At 32.9% G+C, this 18,937-nt stretch overlaps 1 protein-coding gene across 2 annotated transcripts in view; it reads right to left on the bottom strand.

Moving 5' to 3' along the window:
• Positions 1 to 8,540, bottom strand: part of LOC118748662 (tyrosine-protein phosphatase corkscrew-like) — a 32,814-nt gene extending 24,274 nt beyond the window's left edge. Inside the window, exon 1 of one of the 2 annotated variants that reach the window (XM_036483247.1) lies at positions 6,021 to 8,540. In XM_036483247.1, the coding sequence (XP_036339140.1) occupies positions 6,021 to 6,826 (806 nt within the window). In that variant the 5' untranslated portion in view covers positions 6,827 to 8,540. The remainder of the gene's footprint in view (positions 1 to 6,020) is intronic. The other variant, XM_036483246.1, reaches the window with a different exon arrangement.
• Between the last annotated feature and the right edge of the window lie 10,397 nt (positions 8,541 to 18,937).

The following is an 18,937-nucleotide window of genomic DNA, read 5'->3' as shown; positions in this document are numbered from 1 at the left end:
TTATATACTCTATTACACTTGACAGCATTTTTATATTTTGGGCGAATATTCAAATTTTTAATTTTAGTTTAATCGATTTCTTACTTTCAAACTACAAAAATATTGAAAATTCGGAAAATTTACGGTTCGAATTTTTTGTTAAAACATTCAATTTTTTGAGAATCTCACAACTATTAAACTGGAGAAAGTTTGTTTAACACAGTTTTTGTCTATTTTCTCAAGTGTCTACAAAGCCCCAACGTTGAAAACTCAAAAAGAAATGCATTTCCGGCAATCCCACGTTTGTTTAAAACATTTTTTGCTATATTTTTCTGCAAAATTTTAACTTTTTCTAAAGTCTCCAAACGCTCTAAAAGTTTAAAAGGGGCGCAAGCATTGAAATTTTCAAAGCCGCGCATTTTCTACTATATTTTATGCGCGTTCTCAAAAATTTTCCAAAAGTCTACAAAGTCTCCACTTAAAAAAAAAACCCCCCTATTAAAAGTAAAAATGCAAATGGTTTAAGTAAAAATGCAATGGTTAAAGTTTTTCTTAGAAAACGATTTCTTTCAGGTCTAAAACATTCCTCTTTTATTTTCTCTCTACATTCTCCATTGTATTGAAGGCCGTTGCTTAACTTTTTTACTTACTTAAGTATGTGAATTTGCAAGCTTTTTTACACAATCTTTTCTACACAACTTTTTTTACAAATTATTTAAATTTTTATGGGCTTTTTTATGGATCTCATTCATACGTTAACCCATATTTGCGAGTAGTGCAAGGCAACAATGGTTTTGCATAACAGTTGGGATGCAAGTTTAAAACAAAAGTGCAAATGAAAGCAATTGTACTTATGGGGATTTTTTATTTAGTGAAAGAAAATGCAAAAATAAATGCAAACGAGAGGTACGTTTCTTAAGCGCATTGCTAAATATAAAACATTTACTACTTGAAAATCAATAAAGCGAATATTTATGGCACTAAACAAAAATTTCGTAAATGCGCTTTTATTTCATATTAAATCTAATTCTTTTGATAAGCTCATACAACAGGAAATACTTAGGGGCCGTAAAGTAAGTGCTTAGAAAGTTTAGTGCAAAAAAAAATAAAAATAAATAAATATTCAAATCAATCCCCTACACTCACGCAAATGCATAAATCGTTTTTTATGTGATTAAGGTCAAAGCAACGCCAACAATGTAAACAAACCGTTTTAGCAGGCATAGCACAGCGAAAATTGAATGAATATCAACAAAACTGGTCCGCAGCTGGTTGGCTGGTGGGCGTAAAAATTTTGCAAAAACAAAATTTATAATTCAATTTCAATTTCCCGCGTGAAAAATGGAGTAATTGGCAATATAAATGTGTGGTTGTTGTAAATTGTTGTGCACAAACAAAAAAAAAAGCTTTTATTAAACTAAGTAGAAAGGTCGGGGTAAAAACAACTTGTTACATGAAATATGAAAATACGTGGCGTAGAAACAGCTACAAATGTAAAGGCCCGTTAGCGATATATGTATGTATAATTAACGGCTGTATAAAAAATCACTAGTGCGAACTACTAGCCACTCTAAGCAGTGAGATAAATGTATGTATGTATGTAGTTTGGTAGCAATTTATTTAATTTTTTAACTTTCACTCGCTTTGGTGGCTTTGTTCTAACGACAGCAAAAAATGATCAGTTTTAGTGAGAGCGCAGCAATAAATAACTTCGATAATTTATACTAAAATAGTAATTAGAGCGCATTTTAATGAAAATATATGAGTTATAAATAATAAATAATGATAATATACAAGTTGCTATGAAAATTTGTTAATCTGTTGCTTTATCGCTTGCAAGCTTTATTCTTACTATGTATTTTCTAAATATGCAGTTTTGAAACAGAAATCTCTCCACTTATTGTTATATAAATTTTTAATAAAACTTTAGTCGAAATTATTTGAAAAGTAAATTTTTTTCAAAATTAAAATATCTGCAGTGTTTCAAAGAAAAAAACTGAAATCAGCCCATTTTCTTTTAAGAACATTGCGTAAATTTCCTTATTATGCTAAATTAGAATAATTTTTTTTTTTTTAATTTTTACAATAAACAACATTTTTTATTTCAAAATTCAAAATTTAAATCCCTTTACTCTTAAAAAATCAAAAAAGACAACAATTTAGAGCTGCTGTTAAACATCGACTTTTTTGCCGGTTAGCAAGTATTCGATTAACTGCTCGAAATCGACTAACCGTTCGCTTTTTTCTAACCGCTCACCATCGATCAATTGATTAACGGTTTGGCGAAGCGAAATAAAGAACAGAGAAGGCATTAAAAATGTTCGTGATGCAAAGAACTTCACAAGCTGGTAAAAAATAACACTCTTAATGCATATTTAAGTTGCGTCCGCCAATCCATTCGCTTCGCCAAATTCATTCGCTTCGCCAAATTCATTCGCTTCGCAAGTTTAAACTAAAGCTGAGGCACATTTTTGTCAAATCAAGCATGCTTTGGAAATTTTTTGCACATTTTGCTGCGCCGAAAATCTATATAATTTGAAATCAGCTTTAAGGGCTGTTTGCAGCTCTCAAGAAAAACGAAAGATTCACATAAAATGATGCACAAGAAATGGAAAAGAAATTTTCTTCTATCGAAATTTATTTTCTATGTAAAAAAAAAATTCTAGAATAATTATTCCTTCAAGTTAATTTACAGCGGAAGCAAAGTACTTTTTCAACCAACAGAAATAATGAAAAATATTTCTTGTGATTTTTCTTGAGAGCTGCAAACAGCCCTTTACCTAGACAATTTTAATATTTTCCTACATTTTTAGAAGCTTCAAAATATTTCAAAGCGTAGAAAATCCTTCACTGCTTAGTATAAATGAAAAATGGCGCATCAACAAAAGGTGTGCAAAGTCTCCATTAGCAATTTAACAATAAACTAGCAATATCTCACTTTTTTATCATTTTTTCCAAAACTTTCCACTTTTCGGTTTTGCGCCGAAAATTTCAAAACAAGCGATGTCTGAAGCGATTTAAAAAAAAAAACAGCCTATAACTCGTTTTTGCCAAGCCAACGAACGCTAAGGTGCTACTGCAGCTGTCAAGAAAATACCTAATTGCTCCAATTACTTTCGTACGTAGTGCAGCAACGTTGCATTATTATTTGCTATTTACTTAAGCATTACATCAAGTAATTGTTAAGCATTTTCTATTAACAACGCATTACCACGATAATATCTAGCTTGCGCGCCTAAGCACACACTATTTGATGGTATGATTAACATTTAGTTGCGGTCTGTCCGCACTTATGTATACAAACAATTGCTACAATTACTGAAATCAATTCACACAAAGCTGATTACATCTATTAAATGTAGGCGATGCGAACGCTCGCTGTATGCTGCAAAGTAGAAGGCGGAGTTGAAGAGCTGTGGAAGCACAGGGTGGTGCACACAAACACGAACAGTTAAAAAAAATGCCTTGTAATGCAAACTTAACGAAAAGCAGCGTAACAAAACAAATCAATTCAGAGCAATTTCAAAAGTTAACTAACTAGTTAAAGGAAGTGTCGAGAAAAACAAGAAATCATCATCACAGCGCAAAATCACAATTATTTATAATCAACAAAGAAATTGCCATAATTTGTATAGATAAATGTACATATTTGGATGCTTAATTATGTAAGTGCGCGAGATAAATGACATCAATAAAGTAGCATAAACATGCCTACCAATTTGAAATGGCACCAACACACGAGGCGAACGCACGTGTGTGTACAGTCACCTACAATGTAAGCTCAAGTTGTGTAGAGTGTTTTTTTTTTTTAACAGTTAACAATGGCATGCTAAACAAATAAAAACACGTGTTGGGAATTCTATGACTTCTATAATAAAAAAGACAAGCACAAAAGAAAATTTCGTAACAATCACATGTAAATCGCTCGCTGTTTGCGTATATTAAACATGTGATAGTGGTTTTAATTGAGTAGTTTAATAAAAGGCCAGTACACTAAATACAAAAAAAGCCCTGGTCCGAGCAACATCTAAATTAGAAAAAGTTATTTTCTAACACCGGCAATCGTTCGGGGGTATTTCTGCCTTGAAAAATCTGCCCTTAAAACCATTTGCCATTCGGAGGCGGCGTGAAATTGTAGGTCCCTCCATTTGTGTTATAACAGCAGGCCGCACAATATTAAATAAAACAAGTAAAAGCTGACAATACCTATTTAAAAATATCAAAATATTTTCTTTTAAAAAATTAATTGAAAAATTGTATTAGACAAAAACGTTTATGCAAAATGATTTAGTAAAAGACTTAATATACAGTCACATCTGGTCAGAAAGAAAGTAAACTCATTCTTCGCATTAATTTTGTGCGAATTATCAAAAGTCTCCAAACTCTACACTCATTCAAAATACTTCTATGCTACAGCAAATTTATGTCCTAGCAGCATTTAATGTACAACAATTGATTTTATTAAATTTTTTTGAAGTCTACAAACTCTACACTGGTTCGATAAATACTTCAGCACGAAAAAAATGGTCTGCGTAGCTTTTGATGTTTGAATATTGAGTTAGCTTAAGTTTTAGGAAGTCTCCAAACTCTCCACTTTCTTAAATTTTAAGAAAAATGTGAAAAAACATCTTTAGCAGCTAAAAAATTAGTATCACTACATTATTTATAAAAACTCTCATCCAAGTAAACACATGCCCTATAGTTGTTACTTATTACTTATCTTTTATAAATATCTTGTAAATAAGCAAATTTTGCGCTTCATAATTGCGTATGTCATGTGCGCATATATCACTTAAATCCACAAAGTTGCTAATTAGCTGCGGCGACACTAGAGCCACGCATTTTCAATCAGCATTGTTATTTAATTTAATAAGAAAAAAAATATTAACAAGTAAGCGCCTACAGTCCCAACAGTGCTTATGGTTGTTTTCACAGCGTGACAGTGTCGTTGGTTTTTATTACCCTTCCACTTTTTTCAACGTACACTCTCATGCGTGATAAACGTGAGCGCAAATAATTTATTTTTAAAATTTGTGCTTAAAATTATATCGAAAACTTGTTCTTCACTTAAAAAGCAGACAGCTGATGCGCATGTAAAAGTATGAGCTTCTGATACGCTTTCGACACTTGCGAAATAAGTTATTGAAAGTTATCATATTTTTGGCATTTTAAACCATCAAATTATCTGACCTCTGTTTGTAACGGTTACCCGGCTGCGTTGGTGTAAATCACTTGCGTCAATAAGCGTATGTAAATGTTAAATTTACATTTACCGTTATATATGTTAGCAGTGTGCGTTAAAAGAGGGCCACAATGAATGATATTTATAAATGCGCTTACTGCAGTCATACGGGCGGATGCATAAAATTAGGCTACAGCGTCACTGCGTCACTAAAAGCGGAATGAAAAAAAAATGTGACGAAGCTACCGAGGAGATATTAAATTTGTTGGGGAACTTCGGACAGACTAAGTAATATTTAATTAAAAATGTATTACGAGCTTATTTTCGTGCGCAAATAATTTGGAGACAAGTTTTGTAGAGTGTAGAAAATGTGCATTTATGCTTCAAAATTTTAGAAACTAAAAGTATTTTAAGGATTTGGAAAAGTTCTTAACATCGTTAATACTTCAAAACTGAAGGTATTTAAGAGATTTTAAAATGTTTAACAATTCTATGCTCAGTTTTTAAAATTCTCCAAACACTATGAAACACAATTTTGCTTTGTTTAAGGCAGTATAGCATAACTCTCCAAACTCTACAAAGCAATTCACTTTGTCTGAACACAATTTTTAAACGTTTGAGTTATTTTTCAAGAGAAAATGCGTAGTCTTCAAAACTCTCCAAGCTCTATACTACACTGAAATTAGCTGTAAACACCTTTACAGGCAACTGAAAACGCAGTGCATGAATTTTGGTAGTATTTCTAGAGTCTACATTCCTTTGTTATTACGCCTCGCATTATTCACATACTACAGAGTTTCAATAAACATTAAACTTATATAAAAATACATGTTTCCAATAATAAAAGAAAAATACCCACGGAAAGTGTAACAATTTGCTGTAAATCGCGGCCAACTCCTTGGATAGCCGCAACGATGGCGGACGACTGTGAAAACGCGGTGGCGACGTCGACAACGATGTGGGCGTCGAGGCAGCCGACATCGAGGTGCTGGGACTGCAGGCACCAGCTGCCAACGATTCCGTCGAGAGTGAGGTCGTATACGACGAGGCAGGCGAAGGATTCAGCGATGAAAGTGGCGTGCCATAGAAGTCACCTTCGTAGTAATGCGAGGGTGATATGTCGCCGCCACTCACACAAGCATATCCATCCGCGGCATCTCGAGTAATATGCACATCCGTAGAGATGCGTAGCGCAGGTATATCTTTGGCATTGAGGCGTGTCGGATGATGCGATTGTTGTGGCACTTTTAGGTAATTATTACTTTGACTATGAGTATGACTTGTTGTATTATTGCTAATGCTTTTGTTGTTGCTGCTGCTGTTGTTGCTCTTACAACAACTACTGCTATTTTGGCCATTATTTATTGTTGCCAATTCATCTGTGCTTAAAAAGTTGCGTTGATGCTGTTGCTGCTGCTGCTGCTGTTGTTGTTGCTGCTGCTGCTGCTGTTGACTTTTATTTGGTTTCTTCTTTTTCGAAGCTATATGACTTTGATTATAGTGATAGTAATGGCCACAGTTGATGTAATTGGCGGCCATTGCTTTCTCATACTCCACATTGCGTGTGTTATTGTAGTCACTGACTTCTGTGTGCTTGGCTTGTTGCTGCTTGGCGCTTGCGCCAAAGGAGCTCGAAAGTTTTTCGATGTACTTATTGAAGATCATTTTGTAGATTTTTGTTTTTTTTTGTGGTGTGGGGATTTGAATGAATTTTTTGTGTTGCTTGGATTCTTTTAATACTGCTTTCGGGAAAGTTGTTATTGGTGGCACAGTGTAAATTTTTATGACTTCAAATGTTAAAAAACAAAAATCGTTTTTTTTTGCACGGTGTATAGTTTTTGTGTAGACTGACTTTTTAAATTTTTATTTTAATTTTACGCAATATTTTTTATTTTTTTTAATTATTTTTAATTTTTATTTGTTTAGTATTAAAAATAAAATTCGTTGTGGAAATTCGTTCAAGGACGAAACTTTTTATTCGTTAAAAGTTAGCTTCGGCAAGTTCGTTGTTAAGTTTTCTTTACAAACTATTCAATTTTTATTAAAAAATAGCTAAAACTTTTCTTTAAAATTTCTCTTTTTTTCGTCTTTAGTGTATTTTCATTTGCTTCGGCTATGAAGCTACTTTTAGTTGCTTTAAAACTTCTTTTATCACAGTTTACTAATTTTTTTCTCAAAAACCAACAACTTTTTTTCTCAATCGTGGCAATTATAAGTTTTTCCACTTATTTCTCTACACTTTAGAATTTCTCAAAATATCTTTTCGATAAGTTTACTACCGCTAACACTGAATTGAACTTGTGGAACACTTTTTCCTCCAACTTTGTATTTTGTGCGCTTTATAGTGTCACTTCCTTGACTTTCACTTTTCAGTGTCGTTCTTTGTTCTCGATTACTTGCTCACTTGCTAGCTGACTAGCGTGTCCTTCACTTCAATAATTTTTTCAACGCAAGCACAACTTTCTTCTCAATCGGTTTAGGCGCTTTCACGCAAAGTTGCGTACTCTTCGCCGACACAACGGACACTGGCGTACTGCTATGTTCGCTGCTGTGGTCAAGACTCGCTTGTGCATCAAACAAATGCTCGTTAAGATATAATGAATGCATTTTTCATGTATGTCGCAGCTTACACGAAATTACAGTTTACGATTTTATCTGCGATTTTTAGTTGATTTGCTTGATTTTTTACTTCGCTCCAAGTCATTCGGTCCTTTTTTTTGTGCTTACTTACTAGTGATTACTTCACTCAAATGCACACACACAGGTCCATTTGCACTTCCACGCCGATTTCGCATAAAATTAAGGAACTTGTAAGAGTAGTGCGTGCGCAAGTAATTATTTGTGTAAAAAAAATAAACAGCAAGCTGACTAAACCTGTTCAACTTCGACTCCGTTTTAGGTTTTTCATCGATTAAATGTACGTTGAAAAATTCCAATTTCCAATTTTCAATTCCGATCACATAAACACACACGACATTCAACGCTCGCACGATCAGTCAGTCAATGAGTGGCGATCTTCGATCGATCTTTTTACGGTTCGTACCTTTTTTGGTAATGCGATTTTTTTTCTCAAAACTTTTAGAAGCTTACAAACCGATCATGAATATAAATAATAGAAATAAATTTCAATAGATTCTTTTAGAAGAAACTAACGATCAACAAACGGCAACACTTTTGGTTCGCTCGTACGCCGCGATCTCGTTGTCTGTATTTTGTTTATACGGAATAAACGTATGGAAGATTGTTTTTCTTTTATGGAGTGAACGTTCTGAACGAACGGGCTGTCTTAACGCAAATGAAATAAACGCAGGTGTACTCTTTACTTTTTAAGCAAAACAGCCCCATGCAAGGTAGTCGCGCCGTGCGCCGTACGCCGTCGATAAGCGAACGACTTTGATGGCGTTCTTGACTTGCAGAAATGGCAAAGCGCGGAGGTGAGCGTCGCATAGCGTATGCCTAGAAGGCGGCATGACTGTGCTGTGCGACAGACAAGCATTGACTTTGTTTAGCTTGCGCGGCGCTGCTTTTTCGCTCTTTGTTATGTTCTTTTGCCGGCTTAAATGTGACTGAGTTCGCGGCACGTTCGAAAAGTAGTCACTCATTCAATATGAGCGCAGCTCATTTGAGTGATCCAAGTAAAGGCATCTGTGTTGCCCGCCTCTCAACAACGCTCGATTCCCACCATCGCGCTCACTTATTCACACTCCCTCTCGCCTACTTCCTTGCCGCACACATTTGTTGTGTGAGTGCGGCTTAAGCGAATGAGCGCTTATGTTTTGGTTGCGCGCTTGGCAGGTGGGCGTGCGTGATCGCTGTGACAGATCTTTTGATCGGCAAATTTCACGTATGTATGTATTTAATTGATCACTCAAGTAATCACAAGTAAAAAGCGTAATTTCTTTATAACAACGTAGGTAAGTTACTCATAAAATTGTTTTTAGTTAAAAAAAATAAACATTTTTTTGTGCGCTGTTGTAAATAACCACAAATTGATCGCGCCAATTTGAGATTTATTTTCCTCAACCAGCGCGCATTGAATGACGCCTTCTATGTATGTAGGTACGTGTGTAAATATGTACATTAAAGTCGTCCAAAAATGTATGTAAAAAAAATAAGGTCGGATTTTTAATGCCGGCACCCCCTAGGATTGTTCTATATCGAAAGAAATATACCCCTATTTTTTTATTTTGAAATCAAAAAATATTTAGGGGGTGCTCAAAGCGCTCAAAGTTTTCCATGTATTTTATACGGAGAAAAAACCATTTTTCGTAGAAATGGTATAAAACTCTTAAAAATCAATATTTTTCGATCGGAAAACTTTTATTATCTTCAGGAGATTCCCAGTAATAATACGCAATTGTCTTTTTAACCATTTTTTCATAGTAACTATATTTTATAGGTCCTCCAAAACCCCTAGAAAATGCAATGGAAAAATCTTTAATCATAAAAAATGGTTAAATAAACAATTGGATATTAATACTGGAAGTCTCCTGAAGAGAACCACAGTTTTCCGAAAAATATTGATTTTTAAGAGTTTTACACCATTTCTACGAAAAATGGTTTTTTCTCCATATAAAATACATGGAAAACTTTGAGCGCTTTGAGCACCCCCTAAATATTTTTTGATTTCAAAATAAAAAAATAGGGGTATATTTCTTTCGATATAGAACAATCCTAATGTACATATGCATGTAGGTACGTGGATGTGTGTGATGAGTGGGGCACGACGCATGTGTTCATCATTTTTAATGGGTTAATAACAATAATAATATGTAAATGTGATTTTTTACATACATATATGCATATTTATGTACTTATGTATGTACATCCGATAAATAAATAAATATTTGCTAACGAAAATAACAACCGCTTTAAAAGCAGTCAGTCAAAACTGTATCTGTCATTAGAAATTATTGGAAATTGTTTATGCTATTGGTTATGCTATTGCGTTGTCCCAGGTTTTCTGCCTTTCCAGATGAATATGTATTATATATTACATACATACATAGGTTGCTATGTAATAAAGAGCGGTCACATGCAATAATCGCAAAAACACCGATGACTCTACGAGCTACAAATAACGTACGGTTCTGGCAGGGCAATTCTGGCTAAGATAGTTGCAAGTCTTTAGTAATACAATTGAAAAACAGAGGGCAAAAGATAGTTTGAGAGATTTTGTTTATACTGGTACGAAAGTCTTACAAAAAAAGATCCCTTGCCAAGTTTCGTGGTGAAAGCTCTTGAACATGGAGATAGACGTTACTTTGGCAAAACCTCGTATTTCAAAACACTGTCAAACAACATTCTCTAACAAAATACTCGCTTTTAATAAGAGAAAATCATTTTTAATCACTTTTTTACCAATTATTAAAGATTAGGTACTTTTAAGTTAATTAAAAATAATATATAATGAATCGAAGTAATTTAACGCCTATTTTTAATTAATTTTGTGAGGTACGAAGCAGTAAAGAGTGAGCAAAGCGCTGGCACTGCCTTCGAGACGTATTTTTTACAATATTTTTAAATTTATTTATTTTTATTTAATTTGTTTTTAATTTTTAAAGATTAATGTTCTAAAAAGAAAACTATAAATATTTTTAATTTCATTTAATTTTTTAAACTTATTTTGTGTATTTTTTAATGTTATATATTTTTTCTTGTTTAGTTTATTTCTTTTTAATTTTTGGATGTTCTTGTTTTAGAAATAAAAATAATTTTTTTTATTTGATAAAACTTTTTTCTTTTAATTTTTTTTTAATTTTTATATTTTATTGTTTGAAAAAGAAAAAAAATTTTAATTTCACTTAATTTTTACAAACTTATTTACTTTTTTCTTTTAATTTGTATTGTTTAAAAAGAAAAATATATGTATATATATTTTTCATTTAATTTTTTTTTATAGAAAACTTATAGCCAAAAGACAAACACAATAACGTTAAGACCTCTTCGTTAGCATATCTTTCTTTCTTTCTTCTTTGCCTTTCGAAATACTGTGGTGAGTTGAAAGATAGTTGCCAGAATTGATCTGGAATTTTTACTATTAACAGAATTTTACAGCCTCAATAATACAGGTTCGCGAAATTTAACTTGTTTCCCTTTCATTAATTATTTTATTATCTTTGCTTTTGATAGCATGCCGGGATTTATTTTTATTGATGACATGCATAATTTACATTTTTTTTTTGAATTTTTGGGAAAAGCCAAAATTTTAAATCTAATCTGAAATTCTAAATCTAATTGAAAAAAAGACAAATTAAATCAGAAAGACTTATTTAATTTTGAAGTTAACGCTGATTATACGTGGTAACACTGATGTGGAATTATCAAGCCTTTTCACCTTTCTGAGCAAACTCAAATCTTCACGTAAGGAAGTTTTTTACGAAACTACCAAATTTACTCGAAAACATGATTACTTCCGATTTTTATTGCTTTCAAGTATTTTTTTTTTAATGGAAGAAAACCATTTTTGAAAAGTCTCCAAAGTTTCTTATAACTTCACTGATCATAGTTTACTCTAAAATAGCTAGCATAAGCTTGGAAAGGGTTGTATTGCTTCCTAAGCAAAATACTAAAACACTACCTTGTTAACAAATTCAAAGAAAAAATTATAGTTATGTGTGTATGTGTGTGTGGTGTGCTTACTCAGAGCATTTACACACAGTGCTACGGGTAGCAAAAATAGGGGTATTCTCTGAGTCTTGCAAAGCCCTTGCATGGTGCACAGATTGCACGGATTGCACGGTAAAAACCGGTTTTCGTATGGGACAGCTTTGCAAACCATGCAATCCGTGCACCGTGCAAGGCCTTTGCAAGACTCAGAGAATACCCCTAATTTGTTTACATAAAAATTCAAACTGACATATTTTAGTCATATATTTTGTAGAGCATAGGAAAACAGTTACAACGCATAATGGTATGTCAAACAATTGAATCACTTGTGTGACTCTTGAGCTGCTAAGCTAATAGACAATGGTATTTACTCTACAAATTAAATGTAAAATGGGCTCACTGGCTTTGCAGCCGAATTTGCAAACTGCGCACAAATTTTGATTAATTCACTGTAAGTGTGTGTGTGTTATTTCAAAAAAACAAGAGCAAAAACAAAATATGCATTCTTACTCCTTATTTTTTATGCAATTTAATTTTTTTTCTTTACACACGAACGGAATAAAAACCATACTTAACTGTTAATTTGTAAGCCTTAGTTAAGTAGATTGCGTACAACAGATTTATTAGAGCAAGTAATTTTTTTTTTTGCAGTCTGCAGTAAGATATAAATTCGTGAAATAGCTTTAAAATGTTGTCATCTGCGCTAAAGCTTTAAATTTACTCATTTATGCAAAGTCTCCAAACTCTACAGTACAACAAAAAAAAAAGAATTCAAACTGGAATAAAGCATTAAATGCATTGGCAATTAACATAGCTTGCATTTAAGCACTCTTTCAGGAAGTCTACAAACTCTACAAAAACTAAAAAATTACATCTAAATCTTTAGAAAAACATTAAAATGCGTTCACAATTAATGTTGCTCGCATTTCAGAAGGACACCAAACTCTACACGGAACAAATAAAGTAATGGAAACTTGGAGGTATTAGAAAAGAATTCTCTAATGCCTTTCGAAAATTCTCCACACCCGACAGTGCCTTTACATGTTCTTAAATTGCATAAATAGACATGAACAATACGATAATTTTAAATGCATGCCTTGCTTTTAATTACTATTGAACAATAGACTTGGAGACTATTTTTAAAAGTACGGAAAGATGTTTTCAAGAACACTTAAGAAAATATGAAGTATACTTAGTAAATTAATTTTTATATGTATACATATATATGCATACACACATGTACATATAAGCAAATTACTTTGTCGCTTTCTGCACAAAAACATTACTCGAGCGCTAGCCAATTAGGCACTTTAAATATTACTTACTATTTTATATTGTACATATAAATATTTACATATATGTATATGCATACATACCACATGTTTATATGTAGGTATATGTACATATAAAAAAACTTAAATAAATGGCAATGGCAATAGCTTATTTAGTTGTTAACGGAACACACGTTTCCTTAGTCTTTTTTTTTAGTTTTGAGGTGCTAAAAACATCACCTTAGCAATAAAATGTGAAATAGTACAGAAAATAGTGGAGACCAAATGTAAATACATAATTACTGTGCCAAAAACGGGCAAACAGACAATCACACGGGGTATTAGATAAGCTAGCGCTAATAGGTTGCGATCGCAACAAGCTGACATACATACATATGTAAGGGGATTAATTAAATGAGTTTAAAATAAGTTGATAGAAAATAATTAAAAGTACCGAAAAACATAAACGTAGCTCAATTAAAAATTAAAGTACGAATAGCAGGAGCATCGTTGCGGCCAACGATATTCATTTCCTAGTTTAATGGCAGAAATGCTGCTTATGAGCAATTAAAAATTATAACGAATTGAATCAACTAAGCATAATGCTCTAAAAATATATTTTAAAATCATGTTGCAATTCAGCGAATAGGAATCAGGTGGGTGTCATATATGGCAGCTGCGTTGTTGTACATACATATGATCAGACAAATAAAAAAAAATAAAAATTAAGTTAAAAGTTAACTCAGCACAATTGGTCATTTACAGCCGCTCTGGTTGAAAATTAATATTCACAGTTTATTTTTAATGCGCAAAGCAAAGCGGAGATTCCAAGAAGTTACAGCTGACGCAGCAGTGGAAAGGTCTAACGACGTAATATTTAGACAATAATTCAAAACTAAAATGAAATCTAATAGCCAACAATAAATGAATAAATATGTAAATGTGTGAAGGATGCAGAGCATAAAAATGTGGGGGTGTGTGAAGTGTTGGTAAGAACAAACGATAGAGACGACAGAAGGCACCTACATATGTATGTAAATCTTTAGATGCCAGTAAGCATACTCGCGGCAAAAGTGACGATTTAGCTGGACAAAAATCGAAAATTTCGATAATCTTTAATATCTATGAAAATACGTATGAACTGTGTTGCTGTATTAGAACCTGCACACGGTGGGCAGGAAGCGAAGATAGGTTGCATAAAAATGTCGACAAAATCTGAAAGCAGGGTTGTATTTGTTGATATCTTAAGGTTAAGAATCCGCTTAAATTGAAATCCTAGCTGCTCCTGTTTTAAAGATATCAACATTTTATATACCTCTGATAGGATATATTTGCAAAAGAGGAAGGCGTACTTCTCGATAATTAGAGCATATTTGTACGAAAAGAAATCTCATACAAATCTGTTCCCCTTTTTTAACTCACTTTAAAACAGGAGCAGCTAGGATTTCAATTCAAACGGATTCTTAACCTAAAAATATCAACAAATACAACCCTGCTTTCAGTTTTTGTCGACATTTTTATGCAACCTATCTTTGTTTCCTGCCCACCGTGTGCAGTGAGTCTCGCCAAAAAAAAAACATTAAATGTTTATGAGGGTGACAGAATCTCTTTATATTTAAACCGATTTTTTTATTACATAATACATAGTTATTATTTAACTAACTATTGCTTTTGCATTCGATTTACAAAAAAGTATGCAACCTTAGATGTTTAAATGATGTTTACTCAACAGATATATACTTCTCAAACGGCTTACTAAACTATTTAAATAAGGGAGAGGATATTCCAGGAGTTGCGTTTTTTCTCCTATAAAATAGCGACTTAAATGGAATTATGAGTCTGGATTTGCTTTTATTACTTTTGCAAGGGAATCTCCCTTATGCTTCCCTTAATTGTTAATTCCCAGTGATTTCTTTTACAGTTTAAGTGATCGAATAGCCCTACCATACTCCCTGATTATTATGCGTATGAATCTCCCTGAATGAGAATATGAGCATTCTCTGCAATGCGTTCTTTCCCCTCAACTATGAGACAAACTTCTATCCCAATCTAAAAGCTCTCCAAAATAATACGCGGTAAGTCTAAATCATATGAAGTTGAAAAGAGGCTTGACCTCATTGCTGAAGCAGATAAATAAACCTTCACCAAAAAGAAATTGGACCATAATCATAGTCGAATAAAAGCCGACTCTGAAGTCAGTTGCAGCTTTTTTGACAGATATACCATTGAAACGTATGTCAAAAAGCTGTCACTAACTTTAAGTTTTGACTTTATTTTGAGTATTTATATGCTCCATTCCTTTTAAAACTCTCTTTTATAACACTTTTTAACATTCTCTCCTCCCAACATTCATTCCACTTATGCCCAAGCAAATCAGTGAAAAATATAAGTGGTTTAACCTTTCGCGGCGCAAACAAAGAAATCTTCCCTGCTAATTATGTAATAAAATTGCAGCAAGGCTTTAATATTAAAAAAAAAATACATTTTCAACAAATTTTACCACAGTCTACAAACTCGACACTGCTGTATTAGTGGAAAAAAACAAAACCACTTTATGGCGCAATTTATACAAGCATATACAGTAATATTTACATAAAACGCGTTTTTAAAAAGTCTCCAAACTCTCCACTAATTAAAATAGTACCTTAATTAGCTGCTAAAAAAATATTTTTTTGTATTTTTAAAAGGTTTTAAAAAACTCTCCAAAATCTATAATTGGAAATTCAAAGTGCTAAACGCAAGGAATACTATACATATTTATATTGGTATCTATTTTCTGGTTCCCAAAAATATGAATTAATTATTTATTGCACATTTTATTGCCTATAAGCGCCCACAATAGGTATCTACTTATACATATGAAAGAAACAAAAATCTTGATATTTTGTTTTCAACGACCTTTTATAACTTTTAATGTGTTTGTTTAGATCAGTAAAGAACAATATAAACAAAAATATACAACAATGGTTGTAAACAAAATGCGCCGCGCCGATGCTGACAAAAATCAGAAGTCTCACCAAAGGTGACAAAGAATTGTGTTTCTAGGAAATGAAGCTCGCAACGCAGAAAGCTGCAAGATATGTATGTTAATAGCAAAAAATAACAAATAAAAATTATACAAACAAAGTTGACCAATTTAAGTCACAAACAGACAGACACAAACAAACAAACAAACAGCAAGTGTGATGAAATGACAACAAAACAACAGCATGGGTGCCGTGCATAGTAGGAAAGCTGGCCGCGAGACAGATCTGCTTCAATGGAAAGCTGTTAAGACGTACTATATACATACATATGAGTGCCATAGACTTTGAAAGAGTGGGTGCCAGCACTCAAATTTTTGTACGTGCTCTTTTACGCTCTTGGAGCCAATCTCCGCTTGAGTATTATTTTCGCAGCCAGAGCCCCAAAACTAGTTTAGTGCCTTCATTTCAATCAATGCCGTTTTGCGTTGCAACTAACAGTTGCGCTGATCTTTTTGGATTTGGACTTCCCGCCATAAATGGCGTTTGATTTCGAACGCTTGTTTGCTGGCATTTAAAAAGCAGTTTTATGCAGTGGCAAGTTTTTGCGATGGCGGCGGCATGTGACTGAAAAGAATGTTGAACTGAATTGCTTACTACACTTTTTGCGAAGAGTGCAAAAAGCATAAAACAAAAAAGAAGAGAAAAACCAGCACATACGACTCGTGTAGACTTTTTTTTTATTTAAAAACAAACACAACTGTAACAGTTTTTTTTGCGCTTTTCGGGCAATTAATTACCCACTTTATGGTGGTTGTCAAGTGGTTGTACAAAAATGCGCCGCACAAAATAAAGGACAAGAAGCGTACGAAAGAATTATAATAGTAATTAAAAAACAGACATGCATGCACAAAAGCATAACATACATGACCCATGTCTCAATATAAATGTATGTATATGCTATGCATTTATTTCTTTTCTTCGGCTGCCTCAAATAAACTCCTGACCGTAGCAACAACCCTTTGCATTTGTGAAACAAAAGTTTGCGACGTGTCTGAGATGCATTGCCGGAGATGCCAACTTTCAAAAAATGCATGCGCCGGCACTTGTGGGCATTCAACTCGCAGCCAAGCAAAGCAAAAGACAAAAATAAAATTAAAAGCGACGCGCATTATTTTTAGAGCCCTGTGGGTAGGACTCAACCACAAAAAAAAAATATAAGTCAAACCTAAAGTAAATAAAAAATGCAAGGATTTCACGAACCCATACATTCAAAAGTGTTAATTTTCGGCGATTCATCGTAATTAGCAAAAGCAAAAACAAATACGATCAGTGGTCGAAGAAATAAGGGTGTGACTAAGTTGATGATGAGTTGCGAAGGCAGACAATCAACAATAAAAATTTTAATTTTATGTGTTAGTGGAATGTTAAACTTAATTAGAGTTGTTTTTTTTTTTTGTATGTGTCATACGGCAAAGCCTTTGAAGCCTTTGTTTGCAAAAGAAAGCGAAAATTAGATTACGGAAATGTGTTTAGTTAAAACCACAAAATAATTGCTTACTTGACTTGCATATGCAAATGCATAAATGTAAATTTCGGTAGTGTGGTTTTAGGAAAGTGAAGTATGTACAAATTCCATAGGCGCGGCCAAGATGGGCGTGGTTTATAGGAAGGTGTAACACTGTCGGAATGGAGCAACTTAAAGTAACAAAAAAATTAAAGCAGTTCTCAAACACATTTTCATGAAAATAACCGTTTTTAGCAATTTTTCGCCAAGTCCACAAACTACACTTCCTTATAATGTAAGAAAAATGCAGAAAGGAGCAAAATACATATAAAAAATTTCATAATTTCCAAACTCTACACATGTTTGTTAATGTACAAAAAGCACAGAGCAGCTCTACTTATAAGCGTCTGCAAGCAGCGCAGTAAAATTCGCGTTTAATCGACTTTCGCCAAAGTCTCCACCAACCAGCCAATACTGAAAATTTTTACTTACAGCATCAAACCGTAATTGCATGGGATTTTTGAGGCTTGTCTTCAAACTCTAAGATAAAAAATTTTAACCCTTAATTTATTCTTACAGTTGCCAAAAGTCTACAAATATTGGGCTAACTAGAAATTGAACATTTTAATTCAAAGTTAGTTTCTAGAAATTTATTATTTTTTATACAAATTTTACTTAAACTTTTTATTATAATTTTTTTGTTAAACAGCCTAGTTATGCAAGAATTTAATTCTTTTTACAACATTTATAAATAGTAATGATCATATTTTGCTTATACTTAGTTAATCAATCATTTGAGTATTCAATTAATTTACTTGCGATTACACATACAAGTTTAAGAATATGTATGTATAAATATGTGAGCATCTTAAAACTCCATTAATCAATCAATCAGTTAGAAATTTTCGAAATGATTGATTGAGTGCTAGTGGATAAGTAGGTGCTTAAATAACACAATCCCGCAGTGCGTTGGAGTGTTTAGGAATGTTTGTGTAAAACAAAGTAAAGGTGTTAATCGATTAGAAATTCGCCGGAGAGTATTAATTTTAGAACATATTGGAGGTTATTGCTTTTTAATTTCGCTTTGAAATGTTATAGTTATTTAATTCAGCGACAACGAAATTCGAACATTTTACTTATTGTTTTGAGAAAAAGTCTTCAATTCGCATCTCTTCTCTTAACAATTAATCAAAGTCAATTAATCAAAGTCAATTAATCAAAGTCAATTAATCCAAAGTCATACATATGTAAGTAAAGTAATGTAAAAAACACGCTTTTTTATGCAGATGAACAACAATTTATTTACCTTTTCTTTTGCAAGGAAAGCGAACTGTAAAACTGAAAACGCAAGCAGCGTTCCTTATATCGAAACTAAAATTAATTTGCCTTTGTAACACAGAACCAACAATGAGATAATTTTGATGAT

Source organism: Rhagoletis pomonella, unplaced genomic scaffold (genome assembly GCF_013731165.1).
Source record: "Rhagoletis pomonella isolate Grant_MI unplaced genomic scaffold, Rhpom_1.0 Rhpom_scaffold_00013, whole genome shotgun sequence".
NCBI lineage: Eukaryota > Metazoa > Arthropoda > Insecta > Diptera > Tephritidae > Rhagoletis > Rhagoletis pomonella.
Note: the sequence above shows the minus strand (reverse complement) of the source record. Positions and strands in the feature narration are given on the sequence as shown.